The sequence below is a fragment of the Pholis gunnellus genome, assembly GCF_910591455.1.
Source record: "Pholis gunnellus genome assembly, chromosome: 5".
Taxonomy (NCBI): Eukaryota; Metazoa; Chordata; class Actinopteri; order Perciformes; family Pholidae; genus Pholis; species Pholis gunnellus.
This window is the reverse complement of record NC_136531.1, coordinates 16,202,007-16,225,741: the sequence shown is the minus strand read 5'-3', so window position 1 is coordinate 16,225,741 and position 23,735 is coordinate 16,202,007. Positions and strand designations below refer to the sequence as shown.

Here is a 23,735-nt window from a genome sequence, read left to right as displayed (position 1 = left end):
AATGAAGTGCACATATTCTGTTGCAATATGACAATCCAGGTGAGTTTCAAGAGGCGGCACCTCCAGGTGGAGGTGATGGAGCCGGTGCGTGGACTTTCCATCCAGGGAAGCTGTGCCGCAATCCCTGTGGGGGTTAAGAGAACGTTTGTAGCCAACATCCTGACGGGCAAGCCCGTTCATTTCTTGTGGACTTTTGATCTACACCACCTTCACAAGACGTCACATATGGGCAAAGAGGTCAGACCAATTTGAATAATTATAATTAATAAATATCACATTAAAGCAAACAGCTGTTAAATGGTGATGTGTCTCACACAACCCTAGGTGTTCTACACGCCAGAAGAACCAGGTTTATTGACCATCTACCTGAAGGCCCTCAACGCACTACATGCTCAGAACGTCACCATGCACATCCGGGTGCAGAACCAGCTGACGTCAGCCGTTCTGCATGCAGCGCCTCTGGACACCTTCATCAATAAGACGGTGACCCTGATGGCAAATCTCACACCCAGATCTAATCCTGTGGAGTGCTTGTGGGACTTTGGTGACGGCTCTACTCCTGTTCACACAAACACCACAACTGTGGGTTATGAGTACAGATACCCAGGACAGTACTTGGTTCAAGTATGTTTCTTTAAACGCCATTATTCCATGTACTCTATAGATCCATTGTTGATCTATAAAATATGAAAAGCTGTATGTAAAAGCTTGACATCTTGCCAGTTTTGAGATTTCTCTTTTTTCTCCATGCCAGGTCAACTGCAGTAACTTAGTGAGCTGGGTGTTGGCCCAGGTGGAGATAAACATCAGCGTATTAGAGTGTGAGGAGCCAGAAGTGCAGGTGGTTCAAGCCCCCCGTCTGGCCATCTGGCGCTACCAGCCTACTTTGGTGGAAGCTAGTGTGGACCTGAAAGGCTGCCTTCGCTACGGAGCTCAGTACCTCTGGCAGATACTCGCGACACCCTCCTGTGATAACGACAAAGGCCCATATATTCCCTCTGGGGTGCCAACTGAGCCCTATCAGTCTATGCTTGTTCCAGTAATTCGCCTGCCGGTGGAGGTGGATGTGCGGCGGCTACAGCTGTCGTTGCCTAAGATGGCTCTAGCTGCAAGGAACTACACCTTGGTGTTTTCTATGTCCTATGAAGGCGTGCCACTATGGAAGGCCGCCTGTCTGCAGCTCAGCGTCATGGCTACCAGGTCAGTGGAGAAACAACATTTTGACTCTTTACCTCTTTTTTTTCTAATTTCTTAAATAATTCTGCAAATGAGTTTGATGCAGTATGAAATTGACATAATATTCCATATTCAAGTCTCTATTAATTGCCAAAAAAAATGAATTTGAAAAACTCAACTATAATGTCTCTTTCGAGAAATCATAGATCGTAATCATAGATATGAGCATTTTCATGTATCTTTGATCACCACAAGCCGAGTGCTATATAGTCCCATCATATTCAAGAGATCTCCAAAATTAGGCAAATCGCACCAAAACAATCTAGGTTGATACATAGTACCGCAGGTAGGAAGAAAAATATGTATTTTTGATCTTGGGTGGAACTGCCCCTTTTAAATTTGGCATTTGAAGTCACTTTAAATCCATGCCAGTTACAATGCATTAGTAACTTAGATTTATGATGGAAAATAATCTATAGAACCGTCTCAAACCACTCCTGCAAACAGCTCCTGTATCGACTAGGGATTTAGCAAACCATAATGTAGGAAAACATTGAAGAAATCAGGTAACTGAAATCAAGTTCATCCCGATGATGTTAAGAAATCACTACATACATGAAACAAGCGTGAAATAATTTTGATTTATAATTTGTAAATGGGCGGGACAAAGTTTGCAAAGACGTTCAAGCTAATTGCTACAGAAGCTCAACTGTGTTGATCTGTAATAACTGTAATAACCTGATAACTAGCTGGGGTTTACAAGTTGACTTTCTCTTTTCTTCTGTTCATTTTAACTCCTTTTTTTCTTGTCAGGCTGATGCCCATCATAGAGGGGGGCACATACAGGGTGTGGTCGAGGACTCAAGACCTGAAGCTCAGTGCTGTGCAGTCCTACGATCCCAACATGGACCCAGACAGCCAGTCACTACTCCACTACCACTGGGAATGTCAAAGCACTTCTAAGGTAAGGGAATGAAACAAAACTGACAGTTAGATGAGCTATGTCTTGTTAAATTGCCACGTTGTGTTGCTTACAAAAGCAACGGCTTTCAGACTTTGCAACATGTTTCCATTCACATATTATATTGTACTTTAATATGCATTCAAGCCCTCACCAGGAATATGGGTTGTTCTGTTCTTCTTAGAGGTTACACATACTTACAGTATGTGTGTACAGATTATGTTATTGTTGATTCTATAAAAGACATTTCTATAGTCATGACCTTTTTCATCAATCGCTAGTGTTTTCGCTTGAATAACTCTTCACTCATGTAAGAATGTATTTTATTTATCTCGTGCTATTGTTCCAGTGACATTGAAATACTGATCACAATTATGACAGGTTGTTGAAAAGCGACTTGTAAAAACTACGTTGCCTATATTTGAGCCGCACGCTGATATCTAAATCCTGCAGTACCAGGTAGTAACAAGGAGGAGAGCTGTTTAATGTAGAGACGGGATCAAATGTGTCGGCTTAATTTGTGAACAAATGCAAGCAATGCAAATTTAAAAAAGGATTGGCAGCTACTCAGGTTGCCATACATTGCAAGCTTGGAGTTCTTCAGGCAGCATCCATCTAAAGTTGGTTGATATTAATCACTTGAAACAAAACAAAGCAGATGGAGCTGTTATACCTATTATATTAGATCTATTGTTTATTAGTAAATGATATGAATCTCTCAGAGTAGTGAATAATGAGAGAACGAGTGATGTTTTTAAATGTCTTCAAGTACAGGAGGACTCTGTTATTTGCATTTCTGCTTTTGCTACTGTGGTGAGACAGGATGTTGTCTCTCTCTCTCTCGCTATATTCTCAATATTTGGCTTGAGTTTGGTAGAAATAAAACGGTGTTAAAATGTTGAAACCAAACCACACTCTCAAGCATTTTATTGGGCTTTTTTCAAATTTTGAATTTATAAGGCTGATTTTGAAGGACACATTTGATTTTAGTGTGTATGCTTATGTGTAAATTAATTTTGTGTTTTTCACACGGATATTTTTTTTGGCTGGGTGAGAATACATTATGCCTGTGCAGAGACCACAATATAAGACCCGATGGGATGGGCATGTCCTGCAGGAGTAGAAGAGAGTGTGTGTGTGTGTGTGTGTGTGTGTGTATGTGTGTGTGTGTGTGTGTGTGTGTGTGTGTGTGTGTGTGTGTGTGTGTGTGTGTGTGTGTGTGTGTGTGTGTGTGTGTGTGTGTGTGTGTGTGTGTGTGTGTGTGTGTGTGTGTCTGTACATCTAAGCAGACAGGCATTTAAAGGGTTATGTAACTGTTTAGAGATGAATTCAACATTCCGCAGCTGGTGCTTTGCTCCCCACCCTGACAATTACAGTACACACATAAACAACATGGACACATAAAACACACACACACTCACAGCTGTGTAGCGCTGCTGATAAAAATGAAGGACACTCAGTCTGACTACAAAGAGTAAAACTGTTTTGTACTCTGGACTGAAACAATGAGAAACGTTGTGTCCCAAAGTAAACATAGAGCTTTACATAGTTTGCTGTTCTCACATCAAGATCTGACATCACAAAAACAGAAAGCAGCCTCACCAAATGTCAAGAGCTGTCCTCGTTTGAAATTTAAGTTAAAAAAGACCTTAAGTTACAGCAGTTTTAACAGAGCCTCTTTAGTGTCTTTTTCTAGTTTTTAATACCATAAATACGAATAAACAAAACACTTGTAAAATTACAGACCGATTTCTCCCTCCCAATTTCTGCTTGCAGGGCGCAGAGCACTGCTCCACTCTGAATTTCGGCCTGGGCACCAGCGATCCTGTGCTGGGAATCTCCGGCTCCGAGCTGGAGGCGGGCGTCGAGTACACTTTCAGACTGACCATCAGCAAAGACGGCATGCCACCAGAGTCCACCACACAGACTGTAAGTGCATACATTCTACTACACACATTAATCATTTTTAAATCTTTTATTCTGAGGCCATTGGCAGCAGTGTTAAGTGCTATATTTACCCAAAATAACCCTATTATATCCTGTTAAACAGAGGAAAGTGCTTTGTGCCTCCTCCATCTTTTCGTACTCTAACATTAACATGTTGAGTTTGCTAGAAGTGTTTTGTCGTCTGTCTTTCCCTCACTCTGACTCTGCCCTCGACTAATAGACGGGACTCTGCTGTCAGAACAGTGGCGCGCTCTGTAATTTGTGACACGAAGCAATCAGGAAGTGTATTTTGGTGGAACACAGTGGAAGATGTAGTTCAAGCAGTGATTGTGTTTGCTTTGGCTTTTGAGAATCAACAAGCGGATCAAGAAATGTTTGCGTTTTTTGGTGAGTTTTTAGGTGTTTGGGGTTGGGGATGCACCAATACCAATATCGGGACGATACTGACTCAAATAGCTGGATCGGTGACAATGGGGCTAATCTATTTAATTCAATTCTATGTTTACTAATTATCTACATTATCTACTGGAATTTTAATTGCTGTTTATGTTTTGACCATTTTGTTAAAAAGGTTTACAGTTGACTTGTAATACCTGTTTATTTATTTTTTTAAAGTGCTGTTTTACGATTTATTATTTTAAATACAATGAACTATTCAGTAAATGTAAACCTAAGTATTTCATTGTTTCATTGTGATTTACAAAGTTAAGAAAAGCTTATTAATTAAACCCTGGTTTCAGATAGAAACTTGGTATCTGCTGATACCCAAAGCCCAGTCAGCCCTTTGGGACTGAAAAGGTTGGATCGGTGTATCCTTAGTTGAGATGGCTTAGGTCGGCTTTCTGATCGGAGTGACTGCATCCTATCCACTGCCTGAATTGCTAACATTTGACCACATTTATGTATGTGCTTGACAGGTGCTTGTCCAGAGTGGCCATATTCCCATGGTGTCTCTGGAGTGCGTGTCCTGTAAAGCCCAGTCCATCTACGAGGTCAGCCAGAACTCGTATGTCTACCTCAGAGGAACCTGCACCAACTGCCAGAGCTTTCATCGTGGGGTAAAGGCACACACACACACACACACACACACACAGAGGTACAAGCACACACTCCAAATCCAACCATTTGTGTCACAGCAAAGTGACTTCACCACAGAAGCAACAGGGAAATCAACAATTCCAGATCCTTTCCTATCGCCTCCTTGTGCTCCATCTCTCTTCTTTATTCAGACTTTCCCTGGGATTTGTGATGCAGGCAGTTGTGTGTGGGTGTGAGAATGAGGTCATAGTACAACTGGAGCCAGAGCCAATATGATTGGTCCTTACTAACACAAGGAAACATTTTGAAAGGCAAAACACTTGTTGAGTCACTGGGCCTCAAATTGTACATACTAGCTGACTGCGCTCAGATCAAACCTAGGTCACTTTTTTTATAATCACATTGTATTTCAGTTTCCATACTGAAAAAAGGGGTAGTTTCAAATTGGTACTCTTTGTGTATATCTTACTACATGTAGTAACTACATGTGTCATCAGACGAGTAAAACGACTTCTTTAAAGCCTGTATGAAAGCCATCAAAGTAAGTCGGTAAAGATTCTTGTTTGTATTGAACCAAAACATCAAAACATATTAAAAAATAAGATACTTAAAGTTGCCCCTTAAATAAAAGCATTTAAGCTGTCTTATCGCTGCTCATTAAAAGTATCAATTCTGTTATATTTCTATATAATCTCCAAATGTAGCTTGCTTTTAGTAAATCTTTCTCTCTCTGCCTCTCAGCGCTGGAGTGCCATGACGCTACAGAACCAGACTCTGGTCCTGGACTCCTCCTCCACCACCACAGGAAGTGACGGCATGAATCTGGTGCTGCGGCAGGGCGTCCTTCGCCACGGAGACTCCTACAACTTCACCCTGCATGTGACCGACGACAGTCTGGATGGCGATGGCGCCGCCTCCATCACTCTGCACCACAACATGCCCCCGGCTGGTGGGGAGTGTCACCTGAGAGGAGGAGGGGAAGCCGGGATGGAGTACGGGGAAGATGGTGAAGGCTGGAGGATACGCACACTGTTGGACCGGGTGCACTTCAGCTGCTCGGGTAGGAAGATGGAAGATGTGGCCTCACTCTCTCACACACCGTGTTACCTTTCAGTCTTTCCCTTTGTTTCATATTTTGGATTTTGTTAAATCTCTCTTTATCTAATTAGCAGATTTATCCCTCCATTACTCATCACGTATTTACCAATTCGTCGTCTTTTCTTGTCTTTGTTCTCTTTGTCTTTCTCACTCTCTTGCCTCCAGGTTACAGTGATCTCGGCGTCTCCGAGACTCCTCTGCTCTACGGTTTATTGGTGACGCGTTGCAGAGACGACTACTGCGAGGACTTCTGTGTGTACAAAGGCAGCAGCCCGGAGCACTCGGCCTTCCTGCCCCCAGGTTTCAGCTCAGCCCGCCATCGTGTAGCCGTATCCATCACAGTGGAGGACCACCAGGGAGCTGCCATCACTGCACTCAACAAGTAACTACATTTTGCTCAGCTGTTTAGTTAAGTTAAGCAACAGTGAGACCACTTAAATGACATTCAGTATTTCATCTTTTTGTTAAGCGATAGTAGCTCGCCTGTGTTTTAATGAAGTTTTTCTGAGCGGTAAAATAAATCCCCGCCAACTCCAAGGGTTTTGTTCTGTTGTTGACTACTGAGCTTCCTGTGGAGGAAGAAAATAATTTGACTACAAAGCTTAATGAGGTTTGCTCGTTCGTGACTTACAGTAGGATATTTTAGCACATAGTGTGTTGAACAGTGAATTTCTTAAATCAATTGCTAAACGTTCGTGGGCAATAGCAGCAGCTCCTGTAAAATGTTATGAAACCAACAGTACTGGAGGAACACACCAAGTCCACAAAGTTATAGAAAAGTTTAAATCAGTATATTCATAAACAGGGCTTTTTGTTTTGTTTGTGTCCAGGTCCATTGAAGTTGTGCTGCCAGACGCGCCACCTGAGTACAAGAGCCTTCCCCATTGGCTGTCTGAGCTTACAGACAGCAAACTCAAAAAGCTGTTGGAACAGGGAGACTCCCAGAGGGTCCGAGAGTTATCGTTGGCTCTTATTACAGTGCTGAACGAGGTAGTAGAGGCCTATCCGTACGATTATTTATCAGTTGATATTACATGAAGCATTCTTATATGTGTATTTACCTTCTTCCAGTATGAGCAGACCAGGGAGTCGGCGCGCGTGTCCCGACACGAGCGCGGTTACCGAGTCAGAATCCGCAGCAACATCACCAGAGCGCTGACCGCTCTTGACCTGACCACTGTTAATGACATCCAGCAGACCTCCGCCGCTTTGGCCCAGTGCACGGTGAGCAGGATGAGAGGGAGGCGAGGGAGGCGAGGTGGGAAGGAAAGGAAAGGAAAGAGGGGCAAGAAAAGAAACAAAGCAAACAAATGATGAGTCGTGTTTTTTCCAGGCGGTGAGTCGAGAGTTCATATGTGAGGAGTGTCAGAACAGCACCCTGAACAAGCTGGAGTCCATGCTTGAGATACTGCAAACTGACACCAAGCAGGGCACCGTCACTCCCACTGAGATAGCTGACAACATCCTGAACATTATGGGTAAGAGACAATGGTTTCTGTGTCAACTGAAACATTTAGGGTGGCTGTTGCTCAGGGGATAGAACAGGTCATCTTTAACCACCTTTAAATGCTTAGGATCGGTTAAATGCAGAGGTCAAATATCGTGTTCGTATCTGTTTGTATATGACAAATGTAATAAAGTCGTATTAATTAGGAGCTAGAAACACGCATTTTAAACATGCATGTCTATTGCTGAGTGAAGGGTATTGCCTTTTTAGGGCTTTTTAGGGCTAATAACCAAATCACATACTTAGTCTATAAAAGGAGACTAAGGCTATGGCTGCCATAAAATGTAGACGTGATCGGTTTTTATACTGTAGGTAGGGTTTTGTGCAGCCTTTTTTTTGTCCATATCTCTCTTAGCTGTTAACCCGATCTTGTATCGTCCCCCTCCCTCCAGGTGATCTGATCCATCAGGTCGGCCAGTCAACATCCCAGTCTTACCTCCATCTTTCCTACTTGGATTCCCCCTCACATCCCTCCACCTCCTCCTTTCCCTTCTCCGGTGAGGAGCAAGGAGGCACCCCTCTAGACCCCTCTCCCTCCTCGCTGGAGCCGCACCCTCTGCGAGTGGCGGCCAAGGCTTACAGCCTGTCCTCGGTCCTCATGCGGATCCTCATGCATGCCCGTGTGCTCAATGAGGAGCCGCTTGTGCTGAGGGGAGCTGAGATTGCTGCCACAGGAAAACTGGCGGACCCCCAGAGCCTTCTCTGCTACCATGACAACAACAGTCCAGGTGGGCTTGTGTGTTTAGTGTCTCATGAACTGATGAAAGTTCTGTTTCTGTGGGTGGAAACGTTGATCCCCTACATTTCTAAGTGTTTCATCTTCTCTCCCCAGAGTGCCAGCGGTTCTCCATCCCCCGAGCATTCAACTACAGTCTTGGCAGGGCTGCAGCGGGAAACAGCATTATGCAGCTACTGTTTCAGGTGACATGATGGAAACTACTCAGTCGAACACAAAATTCGGTGTTACATTTTTTCTTTGGATCGTCGTTGAAGAACAGCATGAAAGCTGCTGGTCTCTCATCAGTACACACACACACACACACTGTTGGTGTTTTACCCTCACTTCAGATCAAACTTTCACCACTGTGCACCTCCTCTCATGATTATCTCTCGCTCCTTCTTTTCCTCAACAGGTGGAGTCAAACCCTTTCCCCTTCAACTATGTGGCCAACTACACCGTCTCTACCGAGGTGGCATCCATGGAGTTCCGCACTGAAAATGGCACCCAGATTCCCATCTCCGGACTGGACGATAGTCTAGCCATCACTGTTGCCGTCAACAATGGAAGTGGTGGCGCAGAAGCAGATCCTCAGGGTTCTGGTACCAGAGGGATCCCCACAGCTGGAGCTGTTAACATGAGCCACTGTGACTCCGTCATCGTCAGGGTCAGCACGGGAAACACCAACAGAGAGGCGGGGATGTTTGTGCAGCTCAACTTTACCGCTCTGCAGGGTGAGCTCTCACATTCACCAGATAATTGATTCAATACAATAAACACACCCATTCGTTGAGCTTACAGTGTTCAGTTTTTGTTGAGACTGTGTGAGGAAGGTATTTAGAAGCTGTAATAGCAGTAGTGTTGTGTTGGACTGCATCATGAAAAAGATGGCTGAGAGTGCAGTATGAGAGAGGCTGTGTGAGTTTATGAATGGGCTCATATGGGCCAAATATGGAGATCACATACTACCTATCTACACTTGACGTTGTGAATTATTTTACTGCCTGGTGACACAACATGGTTCCTCAACGTGATTTAATGTTTGATAAATTGTTACTTTATTTTTTTCTAATACAGTTTTATACTTTTAGTTGTGACCCAGTTTAATTCTTTTTTTCTATTCCTTCTCCAGATGCCAGACAGAAGAATAAAAGAGAAGAGGATGCGGAGGAGCCATACATCACAGCCTATCTTCATTCACATGAAAGTCCCAATGAGTTCAACTGCACAGACAAAAAACGCATCACACTCGGTATGACCAGGGGGCAAGATCTCGACCATAGGAAATACACCTTCTTCCTGTCGCCAGAGTAAGAGCTCCTGTTCATCCACTGCTGTGTAACATGAGTTGCCTATGGTCAAGCTCTGAGGTTACCAAGTAATTCGTTTGGGATTTTGTTCGATTAAAACCAGATTTTTCTTCCCTGTCTTGCACAGGTCGTACGACACCACGCTGGACTACTTTATCAACGTGAGCACGGCGTGCAGCCCCAGCTCTCAGCCCGTGGGTGTGTGTCTGGAGGTCGGGGTGTTTGCTTCTCTGTGTCAATACTTCAGTGAGAGTGAGAAGCAGTGGCGGACAGATGGCATGGTGCCCCTGGCAGAAACCAACGCCAGCAGAGCAGTTTGTCGCACCAGGCACCTCACGGCCTTCGCAGCAGGCCTGTTTGTACCGGCCGACGCCATCAGCTTTAAAGTGCCAGTCAGTATCACGAAGACAAACACTTTTATTTGCACATGGACCAGATAAACACACACTTTAAACCATTTTTTCTTGTCCCTTAGGAGCGTTCTGGTGCGCCAAGCCTGGTTGTGCTGTTGGTGTGTGTGTTGGGCTTACTAAGCTATGTTGTGGCAGCAGCCCTCTTGCACAAGTTGGACCAGTTGGATCTGCGCCGGGCTGGTGTGGTTCCACTCTGTGGCCAAGACGGCCTCTTCAAGTACGAGGTCCAGGTCAAGACTGGCTGGAGCCGGGGGGCAGGTGAGTTGAATACGGGGACAATTTTAGACACCTCTCAGGATGGACACAAGTGTTATTTAATAGCTCAATGAGCATTTGCAGTATAATATTTATACTAAAGTTAATTACTACCTGAATAAACTCCTATTGCAAGAGCTTTTTTTAATCAACCTTTCAAGGTGCATATGTGGTCTGACATTTGTGTGTAGTCTTTGAATTAAGAACCCTCCTTTCTTCTGGAAGAAAATTATTTGTTGTCGTTTCAATGCCTTAATTATCTGAATAGCAAAAACTACATTACTACAGATCAAACATGATCATTTTTAAAAGGAGAGTCTCTGCAGAGCTCAGATTTATAGAAATACTCGATAAAATGCGCCTCCCTCTGTCCCTCCAGGCACCACAGCTCATGTGGGAATCAGTTTGTATGGACGTGAGAGCCGCAGCGGACACCGCCATCTCGACAGCAGAGGAGCTTTCACGCGCAACACTCTCGACATCTTTCATATTGCCACAGATACCAGCCTGGGCAGTGTCTGGAAAATACGAATTTGGCATGACAACAAGGGTACGGAATCGCACACAGCAGAGACCTGTAATCAGACAGGCTTTAACCAGCTGATATCTTAACTCATTTCCTGTAACCGCCATTTCTTGACCCTCCATCAGGTCTGTCCCCAGCATGGATGCTACAGTACGTCTTGGTCAAAGACTTACAGACAGGAAGCAGCTCCTACTTCCTGGTTGAGGAGTGGCTGTCTGTCGACAATGAGAGAACTGACGGACAGGTAGAGATTGAGGTGGAGGCCTCAGGTGAGACACTACAACCGCATCATCCGTTATAAGCATTCGCTGACGCAGGATGCCGTTTTCACTCCGTCGTGTTTTCTTCCCGTTTCCTTCAGAGGAGGCTGTGCTTCGTCAGCTGCCCCGTCGTCTGCGGTGTGAGCTTCAGAGGGCGCTGTGTGAGAGTCACCTGTGGCTGTCGCTGTGGGAGAGACCCCCCCGCAGCCCGTTTACCCGCCTCCAGAGAGCCACGTGCTGTGCTGTGTTACTGCAGCTCTTTGTATTGGCCAACACACTGTGGTACAGCATTGTGGTGGACAAGAGATACAGGTATAGGAAGGAACGTCTACTCGCTTTGTGTCCACATTACAACTACAGGGGATTTGTTCCTTCATTTCAATACCATCCTGTGTTGCAGCCCGCGGGCTGTGTCTAGGTTGGCTTCATTAAATGGAGAGACAGTGGCAGCAGGCGTGGTGACCTGTCTGATCGTCTACCCGCTCTACTTGTTCGTCTTTACGCTCTTCAGAATGAGCCGCAGCAAGGTAACAAAAACCTGCTCAAAACCATAACTCGATCAAGGTTTTTTAGTACCTTACATAGGTTAAATATGAAGCTAAATGTTTTCTCTGTGTGTGTGAATATTAGTGCGTGTCTGTGGAGCAGGTGCCACCACAAGTGGATCAGGAGTCGGTGGAGATTGATGACTTCCTGGATGACTCCATGGCTGGAAGTTCTTTCCTCTTTTTTAATGGCGAGGTAGAGTCTCATGCAAAGAATGGGATGTAAAGCTGAATCATGCCTGTTATATATTTTTTCAATATAAAAGTTATATAATTAGATCCCATGTTATGCTTTTCCCTTGTGATGAGTGTTTGTCTATCTATTCGTCATCCATTCCTCTCTGTCTCTCAGACCAACTCAGAAGAAACCAATGTGGATTTACCCACTCCATCAACCAAAAGGTGAGATAGTCTGTTGCCATGACAGTACATTAAGATAATGCATGACTTAAATTATTGGAAGACAAATGCCAAGTGTGATTGCCAGCCGTCAGATGGAATGAGGATTAGAGAGAATAGAAGAAGAAAGAGCATAAACAATAAAAAAAGACAAGGAGGAAATGGTTTTTAATTTGCTAATTTGCACTAAAAGAGACTGAAGAGAATAAAAACATATATGATATTGGACTTTCTTGGATGTCAAATGAGCAAAGTGATTTCTCTCGTCAGGAAAACGCTATAACTTCTGAAGCCATAATTGTCTCAGCACTTAATCTAGTGTAATTAATCATTCTCCTCTGCGAAACCTCTGTTTTTTTGTTTTGTTTTAAGAGAGACAGAGAAGAAACTCTCAGGCTAAATGAATGCTTTGCTGAGGTCGCACTACTTAACAAACATCTCCCGCTTTGTATTTCAGTGGGGAGAGTTGGTGCATGGCAGATGAGGAGATGGAGGACGGGGATTGGCCAGAGCTGTTGAGTGATGTGTCTGTGGTGGGAGGGGCGGGGCATGGGGCAGGGCTGCCCAGGCTGAAGAGGGGTCAGGGGAGCCGGCACCTGGGTGTCGACATGAACTTTAACCCCGACGACGAGGAGGGGACTGACCAACGCAACAAATATTTCACCTCCTCAGGTAACTGAATCGGGAAGGTTTTTAAACCAGTTGCACAAATCACTTTTTGACTTGGTTTGTTGAGTGCATGAAGCATTTGGTTGTATTATTACACTGTCTGTGTCAAAGGAGTGTAACTGAAATACAAGCTGATGCTTTTCGCTCACAGACGAGGATCTGATCAAACACATCCTGGCAGATGGACAAAACTTCTTTCCTCAGACAGATGAAAGTGAAATGGCTGACCTGTAAGTTTGATCTCTGAACATTTCTTTAGTGTACCTTTATGAAATACAGCAAATTAACATGCTTTACTTTGGAATGTTTGGGGATTTGCTTGAGTGTAATTAACTGTGTTAATTATTTCCGTCGCGTCTGTGTGTGTGGGTGTGTGTCAGGTTGAGCATTTTAGGAGATAAGACTGAAGTGATTCTCCGCCAGAAGATGAATGAGCCTCTTCCTCTAGAATCTGTGAGAAGAGACCCACCGAAAACTGCCTTCATCTCAAATACAGGTGTGTGTCTGTGTGAGTGTGAGAGAGTGTTTATTCCAGGTCTCAGGGCCCGTATTCATCAAACCTCAAGATTTATACTAAAGAACAATTTAGGAATAAAAAGTTCTGGGCCGAGTGCGCAAGAGTAAAATGTAATAGTAACTCTGAAGTGATCGTTATCAGTGATGATTATTCACATGTAAACTGGAATAGCCAATCAGACACAAAGGTTACCTTAAATCTGCCATATTGTTTATTTGTTAAAGAAATCATCACAATTTATATCACATTTTACAAACATATCAATGGAGATTAAATAATATAAAAATGGCTAAAATTGAAAGAAAAAGAAAACCTAACCTATTTTCATGAGTTGGTTGACAAGATAGCTCTTAGCTCTCAGGAAATGGCAAATAAGTCTATGTTCTCCGTGTTATAGTGATCCTATTCCTTTGGTTCAGTTATTTGATCAAACAAAATGACAGCGAGGCGCATTACATGAAACCTTAAATACCATCCAAAGAACAAGGTCATTGTAGGAGATCCCCAAATTTGGCTTAAATGGCTTCCAAAAGTGATTTTCCTTTTATCTCTAAGCTGTTCTGCTGAAGCTCTGTGAGCTCTTGACACATGACACATAAATCACCCCATTTTCTTTTAGGATAAAACTCTTATTAGGTAAAGTGTGAAGTTTGATCATTACTTTTAAAAAGGAAAGATGAGTAAGACTGTTTTACTTTTATGCGTTAATGAGTGCAGTGCTGGTGTGTCCAAGTCATTATAGTTATGTTTTGAAATTAAACCAGAGTATTTACATCATGCTTTTATTTTGTTGCCTGAATGTTTAGTTGGCAAAACAAGTCATCATGACATCATTTATTCTTCTTCGGGGAACTTGATTGATTTGTAAGTAACTTTATTCTATATAGACTTTGGGGTCCTTGTGGGTAAAGTAAGTTTGTAAGAATGTATTGAAGTGTATCTATTAGACTAGATTATTATAAGGAAAATTCCTTACATCTAAATTGTTAATGCTGTAAATTGAAAATGCTCTCAGAGGTCTCTTTCTTTATATGTTATTTACACCTCTCGGGCCTTCATGTGCTCACTCATCCGTCCCCTCTCCAGTTGTGACAGACGTGTGTCGTCCCCGACGGTTTCCTCCCTGGTGTGGACGTGCCGCCCTGTGGGGCAGCTGGGCAGGGATCGCTGTGGCAAACAGCGTTTCGATTTGGGCAGGTCACGGGTTCAGTCAACACGTGGCCATGATGTGGCTCATCTCCTGTTTTGCCAGTTTCCTGTGTTCCTGCCTGCTGTTGGAGCCTGTTAAGGTAAACACTCAAAAACACACGTTTATTCTCAAAGATTCTTGTTTACCTCACACGTACATACTCTTTTCTAAATTCCCATAATGTCTCATGTTCTTTTTGGTATTTAACGATGCAGTCAATATTTGTATGCATCAAATACATTTTTAAGATCACTCATGATGATGAACCCACAGAGAATTATTACCAGACTCTACACTTCCTCTCAGCTCTACTGATATTTTCAGCGTCTTTCAGCTCATTGTTTTGGTTTTACTTAACTTAAAAAAAACTATACAGCAGCAAACTATTTGTACAAATATATACATAACCCTGCCGCTTTTGTGTTCTTGAAACACTTAAAATAAATTAAAAAGCTGACATTTTATACATATTCTGCAAACACCCAAAAGACTAAACGAGTTGTATTTAACTGAGGTTTTCCTAGTTTTGGGCTCAGTAAATTCAACAACCTCTTATTTTGTTTTTGTTTTTTTCAAAGTCTTTTGAAAAACGTTTCTAATCTAACAGCTCTTATGCTTCCCGCCCTCTGTCCCACAGGTATTGTGTGAGGCAGTTTACTATGCAGTGTGTGTGCTACGTCTGCGTCCAGAGGATCAGGATGTGCTGGTGGATTTCCCCCGGCTGGAGAGAGTGGTCCAACGGGTCCCCAGGGTGAGTCCACCACAGGGCTTCGCTCTGTCTCAGGCTCGGCACCAGGCCCGCAAGGTCCACATGCTGCACACCATGCTGAAGGTGAGTCAGAAAGAGAGAGACGTACAAGATTAAAGAGATGATGCTGGGGGTTGCCCTTATATCTTTACTGCGTTGTACAGCTCTATATCTTATTTATTAACAAAATATTTGGATCTCCTTTTCAGAATTTCCTGGTTTACATGTTTTTCCTGTTGGTGGTTTTGCTACTCAACTACTCTGATTCGGCCAAAGATACACACAGCCTGAGACTGCGCACTCAGCTGCAACGAGCACTACACACACCTGTGTACCACAACATCAGCAGGTACACACACTCACAAGCACACACCCAAACCTTTCGTTCTGTTGAGTATGACGTCTCATTTTTCAAGGGTGACCTTCTGCCGTCTTCAAAGTCATAAAAAAAAATTCTCCAAAAGAGAACAAGCTCAAGCAAATTGTGTCTGTGACTGCAGATCCAGAGCGTCTCTTTACAGTAGCAAGGTTTCCATCCAAATGTATCGCATATTTTAAATGAATTTCTATAAAATCGGCGAAAGAAAATGCGATTGAACGTTTCCATCCACTAACGTTATGCGATTAACATGATGGGTGGCGCCAATTTTCCAGTAAGAAAACCAATATACCGTTGCAGAAGAAAATGCTGCAGTTAAAAGAGGGCCAGTCGAAACTCAAACGGTGAAAAAATGTAGAAAACGTGATGTAAATATGACATGTGTGTATGTTTAATGTTTTAATGTGAGGAAGATTACATCTGATGTGTGTGGAGTGAGCAGAGCAGAAACTTCTGTCGTGTTTTGCTGTTATTGATACAACATTTCGACCAAGACAAACTCTTTTGCGATATTTCAAGATTTCTTTTTTTTTTATTTTTGGCCTTCTTTTCAGGTTTTTCTAAGTGCAAATTAAAATTGTGCATTAAAACAGGTAGATGGAAATGCACCTAGTGTGCGCACACAAATAGTTGTTAATCAGCAAATGTTTATCCAGCATTGTGACCACTCTGCAATGTAGCATTATGACAAATACACAATTTATAAAATCCTCTATTCTTTCTTTTAGCCGAGCTGATGCTCTAATGTGGCTGAATGAGTCACTGTTGCCACAGTTACTGGATGACTCTGCCCTCTTGAGAAACACAGGAAGTGTGTTGCTCGGCACACTGAGGATTCGTCAAATCCGTGACACACAGGGTGAGATTGAAATGTGGTCTCTTGTTAAAACACAATATAGTTTGTTATGAAGATGTCAAAATAAATCCTAATATATAGTATGTTACAAAAATGTCCATGAAAGGTCATGAAAAAAACATAGTATAGTGTGTCAGAAGAAAAACAAATAGTATGTCAAAAAATGTCATCGTATGGTATGTTATATATTGTCACAAAAAAGTAATAGTATAGTATGTCTTAGAAAAGTAATAGAAAATATTTTAGTTGAGCATAAAAAGTCTCTTATGTCACTAAAAGTCATAGTTTAGTTTTATAGTATAGTATAGTATGTCATAAGAATTTCATTTAAAGTCATATTATGTCATAAAAAGTAGTATAATATTTTATAAAAAAATGTTTTAAAGTCATAGCATATTATGTAATAATTCATAGTAAAGTATGTCATAAAAAGTCATATTATGCTATAATAATTTAGCAAAAATGAAGTCAAAGTATATCATGTTTTACAAAATTCATAGTATATTATGTTATAAAATGTTTTTAAAAAGTCATAGTATATTATGTCATTAAAATTCATAGTAGAGCATTTTGATAAAACTGTTTAAAAAAAAGGTCATAGTATGTTCATAAAATGTCAAAGTATCTTATGTGGTAGAAATGTCATAATAGTCACAGTATATTATGTCATGCAAAAGTCATGGTATAGTATGTTATTAAAATCTAAAAAAAGAAAGTCACAGTATGTCATAAGAATGTCATAAAAGTCATAGTATAAGTACATCATGAGAATGTCAAAAAGAAAAATCCCAGTATGCCATACATTTTAATGTTTAGCTTTACAGGTACTGCAGGCATCCTTATTACCATTTCTGATAATCTGTTTGCTAAACTCATTCTCATCCATGTTTGAAAGTACTCTTCTAAGAATTGATTAAATTAATGCAATTTGATCTCAATTTGCAGGTAGCTCCAGGGCAGAGGACAGTGTTTTGGGAAAGGGTTGGGTTCCACCGCCGACTAAAGACGCTGAGAATTGTACTGCTTTTGAAACCAGCAATTCAAACGGGTAAGGGAAGGATTAAACTCCTGGCTTTAACAAGGCAGCCGTTAAGTAAACCTTTGGGGCCGATTCTGTATCTGTTAAACATCTGGTCTTATTTAATATGTTCTTTTTTCCCCCTCTGTGTCTTCTTCCACTGGTATTTCTAGGGCGGGGAGTTTGGGTATGGTGAGGGTGTGTAACAGTGGAGATGTGATCCAGCAGTTGAACAGAAGCCTGGCGGAGGCCTCCTCGTCCTTACAGCAGCTGCAGAAGCTGCACTGGCTTGACTACAGGTAGTGAATGATTGTAAATAATACAAAAACGCCAACATTTTAAGTCAAAGTTACACCAACATATAGAACTGAGAATAATAATATCGCAGGGTGCTGCAAGATAGTAAATAAGGCCAAGGCAAAAAACAAGTTATATGTTTTTATCTTTTAAAAGTGGAGTTTGCTAAATGTTGTCTTCACTTGCCAGATTGCTCAACAGTCATGGGGCCAGATGTAAGGGAATCAAAATCGGGCTTGTGAACAAATTTCACAATGATTGACAATAAAGAGAACCATGCACACTCGAGGCTTTATATTTCTTGAGTGGAGTTTTATTCTCCCTGAAGTGCAATTTGTCTTTTAGCCTGCAGTCATTGAACAGTTGGACATGGAAACATGAAATCATAGAACCTAGAAAACAATCCAGTCAAGAATGTGGGCTGGCTTTCAACAGTTGTTCTGAGAATAATAACTGATGGCATTAACAAAACTTACATTCCACATTTGGTATTAGGTTGCAAATATTCAGCGGGGAACAACTTAAAGTCAATAAAAAAGTGGGTGGTGGAGGACACTAAACTGTGTCGTTTTTTTTATCTTTCATGTGAAATTAAACTTTCTGTGATGGAAACAGGATCAATTAAATATTCAAATTTGTTCCAAAACGGAGAGGTAACCAAAACAGGAAGTGACTCTGTGACCTTGACTCCTGATCTTATCCTAGTCCATTAAGTGTGTACCCGTTTTGTCTGTGTGTGTTTTCATAGGACCCGTGCTGTGTTTGTGGAGTTCTCGCTCTACAACATCAACACAAACCTCCTGGCTGTTTTCTCCTTCCTCATTGAGTTTCCAGTTTCTGAGCGTGCCCAGTCCAGCCTTGACCTCCTTGTCATCACTCTGTGGCCAATCAAAGGCCTGGATTTGCAGCTCCTTCTCATGGTAACCACTGGCAACCCCTCTGACGAATACCAAATAATACCTACCATGTAGCGTCACCTGAATGCTTTTCTCTGTCCTTGGCTTTGTTAATAAGGTGACATATCTCTAGTTTAACATTTCGCTTTTTCCAGATCGTCCTCCTCGGCCTGGTGTTGTATTTCCTGTTGCGGGGGATCTTGGGCTTCCTTAGAGAAGGCTATGTGTACTTGCTGTCAACCTGGAGACTTCTGGGCATCTGCAAGCTGGTTCTGGCAGCGTCTGTGTGTGGGCTGCACCTGAGCCGCTGCACCATGGCCACACAGCAGTGGGCGTCGTACCTGAAGCAGCCTCGGGACGCCTTCACAGACTTCTACCCCCTGGCCAGACAGAGTCAGATGTACACAGCCATGTCTGCCTTGCTGCTGTTCATACTGGTGCTCAAGGTAAGAGCGAAAGGCCAAGGAAATCAGCGCTAACTACAAACATATTAAACATTTTGCCATGTCTGGTCTTTGTATTTGTGTTTTGTTGTTGTTTACATTTATTGTTTCTCACCAAAACGCTTTGTATGTATCCTTGAGGACCAACAAACGTGATGAATGCATTTCCTTCCAAAAAGTGTTTTTGCAAAATTGCTGTTTAGATCGGGTAAAAAAAAGTATCTGAACTGTCAAATAAATGTGATGTACTACAATGTTATAACAGCTAGAAGTGGTGGCAGAACTATGACAACAAGGACCAAGTTGTAATATACTGGAAGTTTACATTTATCACCCTCCCTTTGTGATCATCCAGGCGTCCCACCAGTTGCGGTTTCTCAGAGAGTGGGCCGTGTTTGGCAGAGCTCTGCGGTGCTCGGTCTGGGAGCTGCTGGGAGTCGCCCTGGCATTACTGCTGTTGTTGCTGGCTTACTCACACACAGGACACCTGGTAAGACTTCTTCTCTTCCTACTCGTTGCCTACGTCAAAAATGTATAATGCTTCACCTAAAAATGAGAATCACTGTGCCCTGTCCAGATACATTTGTATTGGCCCTTTGTTTCCATTTTCTGGTTTCCTGTGAAGTACTGGGAGGAATCAGCTGTTTTTAACTTGTCCTTCATCTGTCTCCTCCGCTCCAGCTCTTACACTCAGTATATGACGGCTACGGCAGCGTGAGCTCTGCCTGTCGGTCTTTGTTGGGTGCTGACGGACGTGGCCTCCTGTCATGGCGTCCTAGCTGGACGGTTACCGGTCCCTCTAGCACCGTCTTTGCGCTGGTTTTCCACGCGAGCTTCGCTGTTCTTCGGCTTGCGTTGCTATGGTTTGTCACCTCTGTGTTACTGAGGAACTACCGGCGCGCACGGGCAGAGCTGTACCGTCCGGCTGTGGATCTCCAAGACTACGAGATGGTTGAGCTGTTTCTCAGACGGCTCAAAATGTGGATGGGACTCAGCAGGACCAAGGAGGTACAGTTCCTGTTTCTACAGCTGTTAGTTAGTTTGACCTATTTTCACAAAGATTTTAGAGATTTTACAGGGACAAAATATGAAAAGATTGTTGGTAGTAGACACTCCGTGAGTGACTATGCCTCTTGTACTATTTAGAAAGATATACATCAATCCTGCTCTTTTGTCCTCTTCTTAGTTTCGTCATAAGGTGCGTTTCGAGGGCATGGAGCTGCCACCATCCCGTTCCTCCTCCACCAGCGACTGTAAATCCCTGTGCTTGCCACCGCTGGACGGTCCCGACTGCTCTCCCTCCCCAGACAGCATCGATGCGGGTTCTGAGGCCTCGTGGCGCCCTGCCTCCTCCAGCCCCTGCAGCCTGACAGAAGCCCCGGGGATCGGCCTGGGACTCGGGTTGGGCCTGGGTTTGGGTCTCGGTCCAGGAGTGGTGATGGGCAGTACCAGCTGGAGGGAGAGAACGGAGACTGAAGCCTCTCTGAGGAGGCTCCTCCCCACCCTGGAAGCCTTGCTGCAACAGCTTGACCGCGTCACCATGGCAACAGAGGATCTGTACCACATCGAGTGTAGAATGGAGCGAACCCAGAGGAAAAGGAGGCGGAGAGAGAGAGGAGGTGGCGGTAAGAGGGGGAGGAGCGAGGCGGGACAGAGAGGAAAGGGGGAGGACAAGGACTCTGTCGGATGGAGGGAACGAAAGATTGGCAAGGAAAAACAGAAAGGGAGCAAAAAGGGGAAAAATATGGATAAAAGTGAAGTTCGAAAGGACTGTGGAAACACGGTTGCCAACCCAAAGAAGACTCCGGTAGCTACACCCGTTCCCTTTTTAAAGCCCAGATCAGCCTTTGCCACTACACATACGCCCGCTCCCCAATCATCGGCCAAACCTTCAGTCGGTGAACCTCCACCAGTCACAGATAAATCTCCCTCTGACGTCCCATCAGCAAACACTGTCCCGCTGTCCAAAACACCCTCTGCACCTCCATGTACCCCCGCACCTACCCCTTCCTCGCCATCTACCCCTGCCCCTACACCCAGTGGCCGGGACTGGGACCCCCTCACAGAGAAAGAGACCCTCCCCTCCTCCAGCCTGTTCAACCACCCAGCTCACACAACCACCATTCCTACACACAAGCGAAAACGCAAACCCCCACCCCTCAAAAACAAGGTGCACCCCAACCTAGACAGGCACGGCCCTGGACACACAAAATCCTGAGGACTCTGGATAGAGGGACAACCAGATGTGAAAGATAGTGGAACCAAAAAAAGAGTAGATGTTGGGTTATGGATAAGAGGAGGACCGGGGCAGCAGGTTTTGTCCCCCAGGTGCCCCTCTCTAAACCCAGGTAAAGGAGAGAAAATAGAGGATGGGAATGAATAGTACCCAGAAGAATCACAGAGACACGTAGTTTGAGGTGATGAAAGATGAACAGAAAGCAATAAAATAAGACTTTGCAGGTTTATAATCATTGATCCGTTCAAATCCCAGTTCAGTTCGCTCTCAGAAACGAGGTGCAGGTCACCAGACGCTAACTGAGCTGGTTTAGTCGGCCGTGTAAAGGTCGACATTGAAACCTAGAAATACTCCTATTCCTTATTTCACCGGACTAAAACTGATCCCAGGTGGCCCTGGAGGTCACATTGGGTCTCTGACAGGAGCACATGCGCGTGCTCACCCGAGGATTTAACCAACTGAAAGCAGACAATGCAATCAGTCTTTTTGTGATTTCTCAGTTATGTTGTCCGTCTACATATTGTTGTATTGTATATTTTGGTCACCGTGGGTAATTGTGGCCTGTTTGAAAATAGTCATTTTTTTTATGAATCCAAATTTGCATGCAGGCACACAGATATACGCACATGCAGGTATACACATGCATGGAAATAACACTGTAGACACAGACCCGCTAAGTGTAATGTGCCGTACACTTCAGCCCACTGAGGCACAGGAGAAAGCAAAATGAAGCATATATACACACACACACACACACACACACACACACACACACACACACACACCAGGTCGTTGGGATCCCAGCAGCCAGTTCTTCAGGGTGCATATATAACCGTTCTCTCCATACTGCAGAAGTACAGAGAAATACAAAAAAAAGACACAAAGATAATTGGAAGCGAAGAGTACTGACAAGAAGGTGGAGGTGTAGCGAGTGGTGGTAGCGCAGAACAAAGTAGTGCTGGAGCGTCAGCAAGAAGCTGTAAAGATTTGTGGAGAAGTTCGGTTGTACATTAAAGTTGAGGAAGCAGGAAGGAGTTGCCTTCACTTATACAGTACTGAACTTTTACACAAGTTTACCCATCATGAAGCTATACTGAATCCCAGTCTGATTAGCTTTTCTAAATGTTGTGTTGTGATTTAAAAGCACTTTTGTTCAGATGTAGTTATTTTTTTGATGAGTTGTGTTGTAATGTAATAAGCTTGGTGTCCAAGCCAATAGAGAAAGCTTCACTCATACGGTCTCTTAACTATAAACGTTGCCAAAGCTTATGCGTCATGTAAGCATTCAGAGTTTTACCATACCAAGTAACTCATTCATTCATTTTGTACTTAGCACTTTATTTCCTAATGGAGCTGTTATCCAATGCCATATTTAACTCTTGTGTCGAAGTTTTTATTTACATATCTTAACACAAACGTCCTAGTAAGTGTTATTGAGGCGTTAAAACTACAGCTACCAGTTTGTGTACTTTTGTCTGCTCTTGGTAGTTTTGTTGTCTTATTTTGAAAAACATACGTACTTCATGTGTCCAGTGGGCAGATCTCAGGGAACCCCCCAACCCCCCTTACCTGGAAATATAACCAGGAAAACCAAAACTGGGGGCAAAATAGGTGTTTTCAATAATCTAAGGAAATTATGTATTTGATGGTTAAATCATCTAAATCATCGTCTGTTTTAGACTTCATCTTCCTTCTTCTCTCAGAAAAAAAATGGGGAGTTGCATGTCAGTGCCCTGTTTTGTTGTTTTAAAAACACCCTAAATTATTTTATTTTTAAACATTATCTCACCTTTTTTCTGCCCAATTACTTGCAAAAGATCGCACACGTTTCAGGCTCTCACAGTCCCGGCCCTGCTTCATCTGTGTTTGTACATTTCTGTATATATTGGTGCTTTGTGGTGTGTATATATTTTTGCTTTTCATGATCAGCATTGTTTATGTGGTGCAGTGGCATATGCATTAGGTCAAGCACTGGTGTTGTAAACCCCAAATATTTACATTTCTCCAATCTAACTGAAGCACTACAGCCAAAGCTATCAATGCATTTAATATAAATCTTTGCCAACTACAAACCACAGGAAGCCGAGCGGTCAACTGGCCCTTCTTTTCCTGCTCTGTGTACAGCGTGTAACAAGATCAAGTCTCTTTGTGTTGTACCTCGCATTTTGCTTTAAAATAGTGTCACAAATGTGTCTATGCTCTCATATCTGTATTTTGCAGTTGTAGCACTTCTCCTGCTTTTGCACTTGACAAAGTTGAATAAAGAGTTTGACAGCTGAACTGTGTATGATGACATAAAATATGTTTCTACAGGTTTAAGTTCTCCAATGAAGC

General features: G+C 43.1%; 1 protein-coding gene across 1 annotated transcript in view; it reads left to right on the top strand.

Moving 5' to 3' along the window:
* The window catches only part of pkd1a (polycystic kidney disease 1a), a 57,174-nt gene extending 33,502 nt beyond the window's left edge, over nucleotides 1-23,672 (top strand). The window contains exons 20-56 of the mRNA XM_079159820.1: nucleotides 40-237; nucleotides 325-624; nucleotides 755-1,200; nucleotides 1,990-2,140; nucleotides 3,914-4,066; nucleotides 5,002-5,142; nucleotides 5,864-6,182; nucleotides 6,386-6,602; nucleotides 7,051-7,210; nucleotides 7,292-7,444; nucleotides 7,554-7,698; nucleotides 8,120-8,455; nucleotides 8,560-8,648; nucleotides 8,861-9,179; nucleotides 9,578-9,755; nucleotides 9,883-10,147; nucleotides 10,231-10,426; nucleotides 10,803-10,973; nucleotides 11,075-11,218; nucleotides 11,311-11,521; nucleotides 11,610-11,736; nucleotides 11,840-11,950; nucleotides 12,107-12,156; nucleotides 12,611-12,825; nucleotides 12,974-13,052; nucleotides 13,203-13,318; nucleotides 14,426-14,628; nucleotides 15,166-15,360; nucleotides 15,486-15,625; nucleotides 16,384-16,514; nucleotides 17,457-17,559; nucleotides 17,703-17,828; nucleotides 18,575-18,746; nucleotides 18,878-19,168; nucleotides 19,521-19,655; nucleotides 19,847-20,173; nucleotides 20,352-23,672. Of these exons, the coding sequence (XP_079015946.1) occupies nucleotides 40-237; nucleotides 325-624; nucleotides 755-1,200; nucleotides 1,990-2,140; nucleotides 3,914-4,066; nucleotides 5,002-5,142; nucleotides 5,864-6,182; nucleotides 6,386-6,602; nucleotides 7,051-7,210; nucleotides 7,292-7,444; nucleotides 7,554-7,698; nucleotides 8,120-8,455; nucleotides 8,560-8,648; nucleotides 8,861-9,179; nucleotides 9,578-9,755; nucleotides 9,883-10,147; nucleotides 10,231-10,426; nucleotides 10,803-10,973; nucleotides 11,075-11,218; nucleotides 11,311-11,521; nucleotides 11,610-11,736; nucleotides 11,840-11,950; nucleotides 12,107-12,156; nucleotides 12,611-12,825; nucleotides 12,974-13,052; nucleotides 13,203-13,318; nucleotides 14,426-14,628; nucleotides 15,166-15,360; nucleotides 15,486-15,625; nucleotides 16,384-16,514; nucleotides 17,457-17,559; nucleotides 17,703-17,828; nucleotides 18,575-18,746; nucleotides 18,878-19,168; nucleotides 19,521-19,655; nucleotides 19,847-20,173; nucleotides 20,352-21,383 (7,845 nt within the window). The 3' untranslated portion in view covers nucleotides 21,384-23,672. The remainder of the gene's footprint in view (nucleotides 1-39; nucleotides 238-324; nucleotides 625-754; nucleotides 1,201-1,989; nucleotides 2,141-3,913; nucleotides 4,067-5,001; nucleotides 5,143-5,863; nucleotides 6,183-6,385; nucleotides 6,603-7,050; nucleotides 7,211-7,291; nucleotides 7,445-7,553; nucleotides 7,699-8,119; nucleotides 8,456-8,559; nucleotides 8,649-8,860; nucleotides 9,180-9,577; nucleotides 9,756-9,882; nucleotides 10,148-10,230; nucleotides 10,427-10,802; nucleotides 10,974-11,074; nucleotides 11,219-11,310; nucleotides 11,522-11,609; nucleotides 11,737-11,839; nucleotides 11,951-12,106; nucleotides 12,157-12,610; nucleotides 12,826-12,973; nucleotides 13,053-13,202; nucleotides 13,319-14,425; nucleotides 14,629-15,165; nucleotides 15,361-15,485; nucleotides 15,626-16,383; nucleotides 16,515-17,456; nucleotides 17,560-17,702; nucleotides 17,829-18,574; nucleotides 18,747-18,877; nucleotides 19,169-19,520; nucleotides 19,656-19,846; nucleotides 20,174-20,351) is intronic.
* Nucleotides 23,673-23,735: the final 63 nt, after the last annotated feature.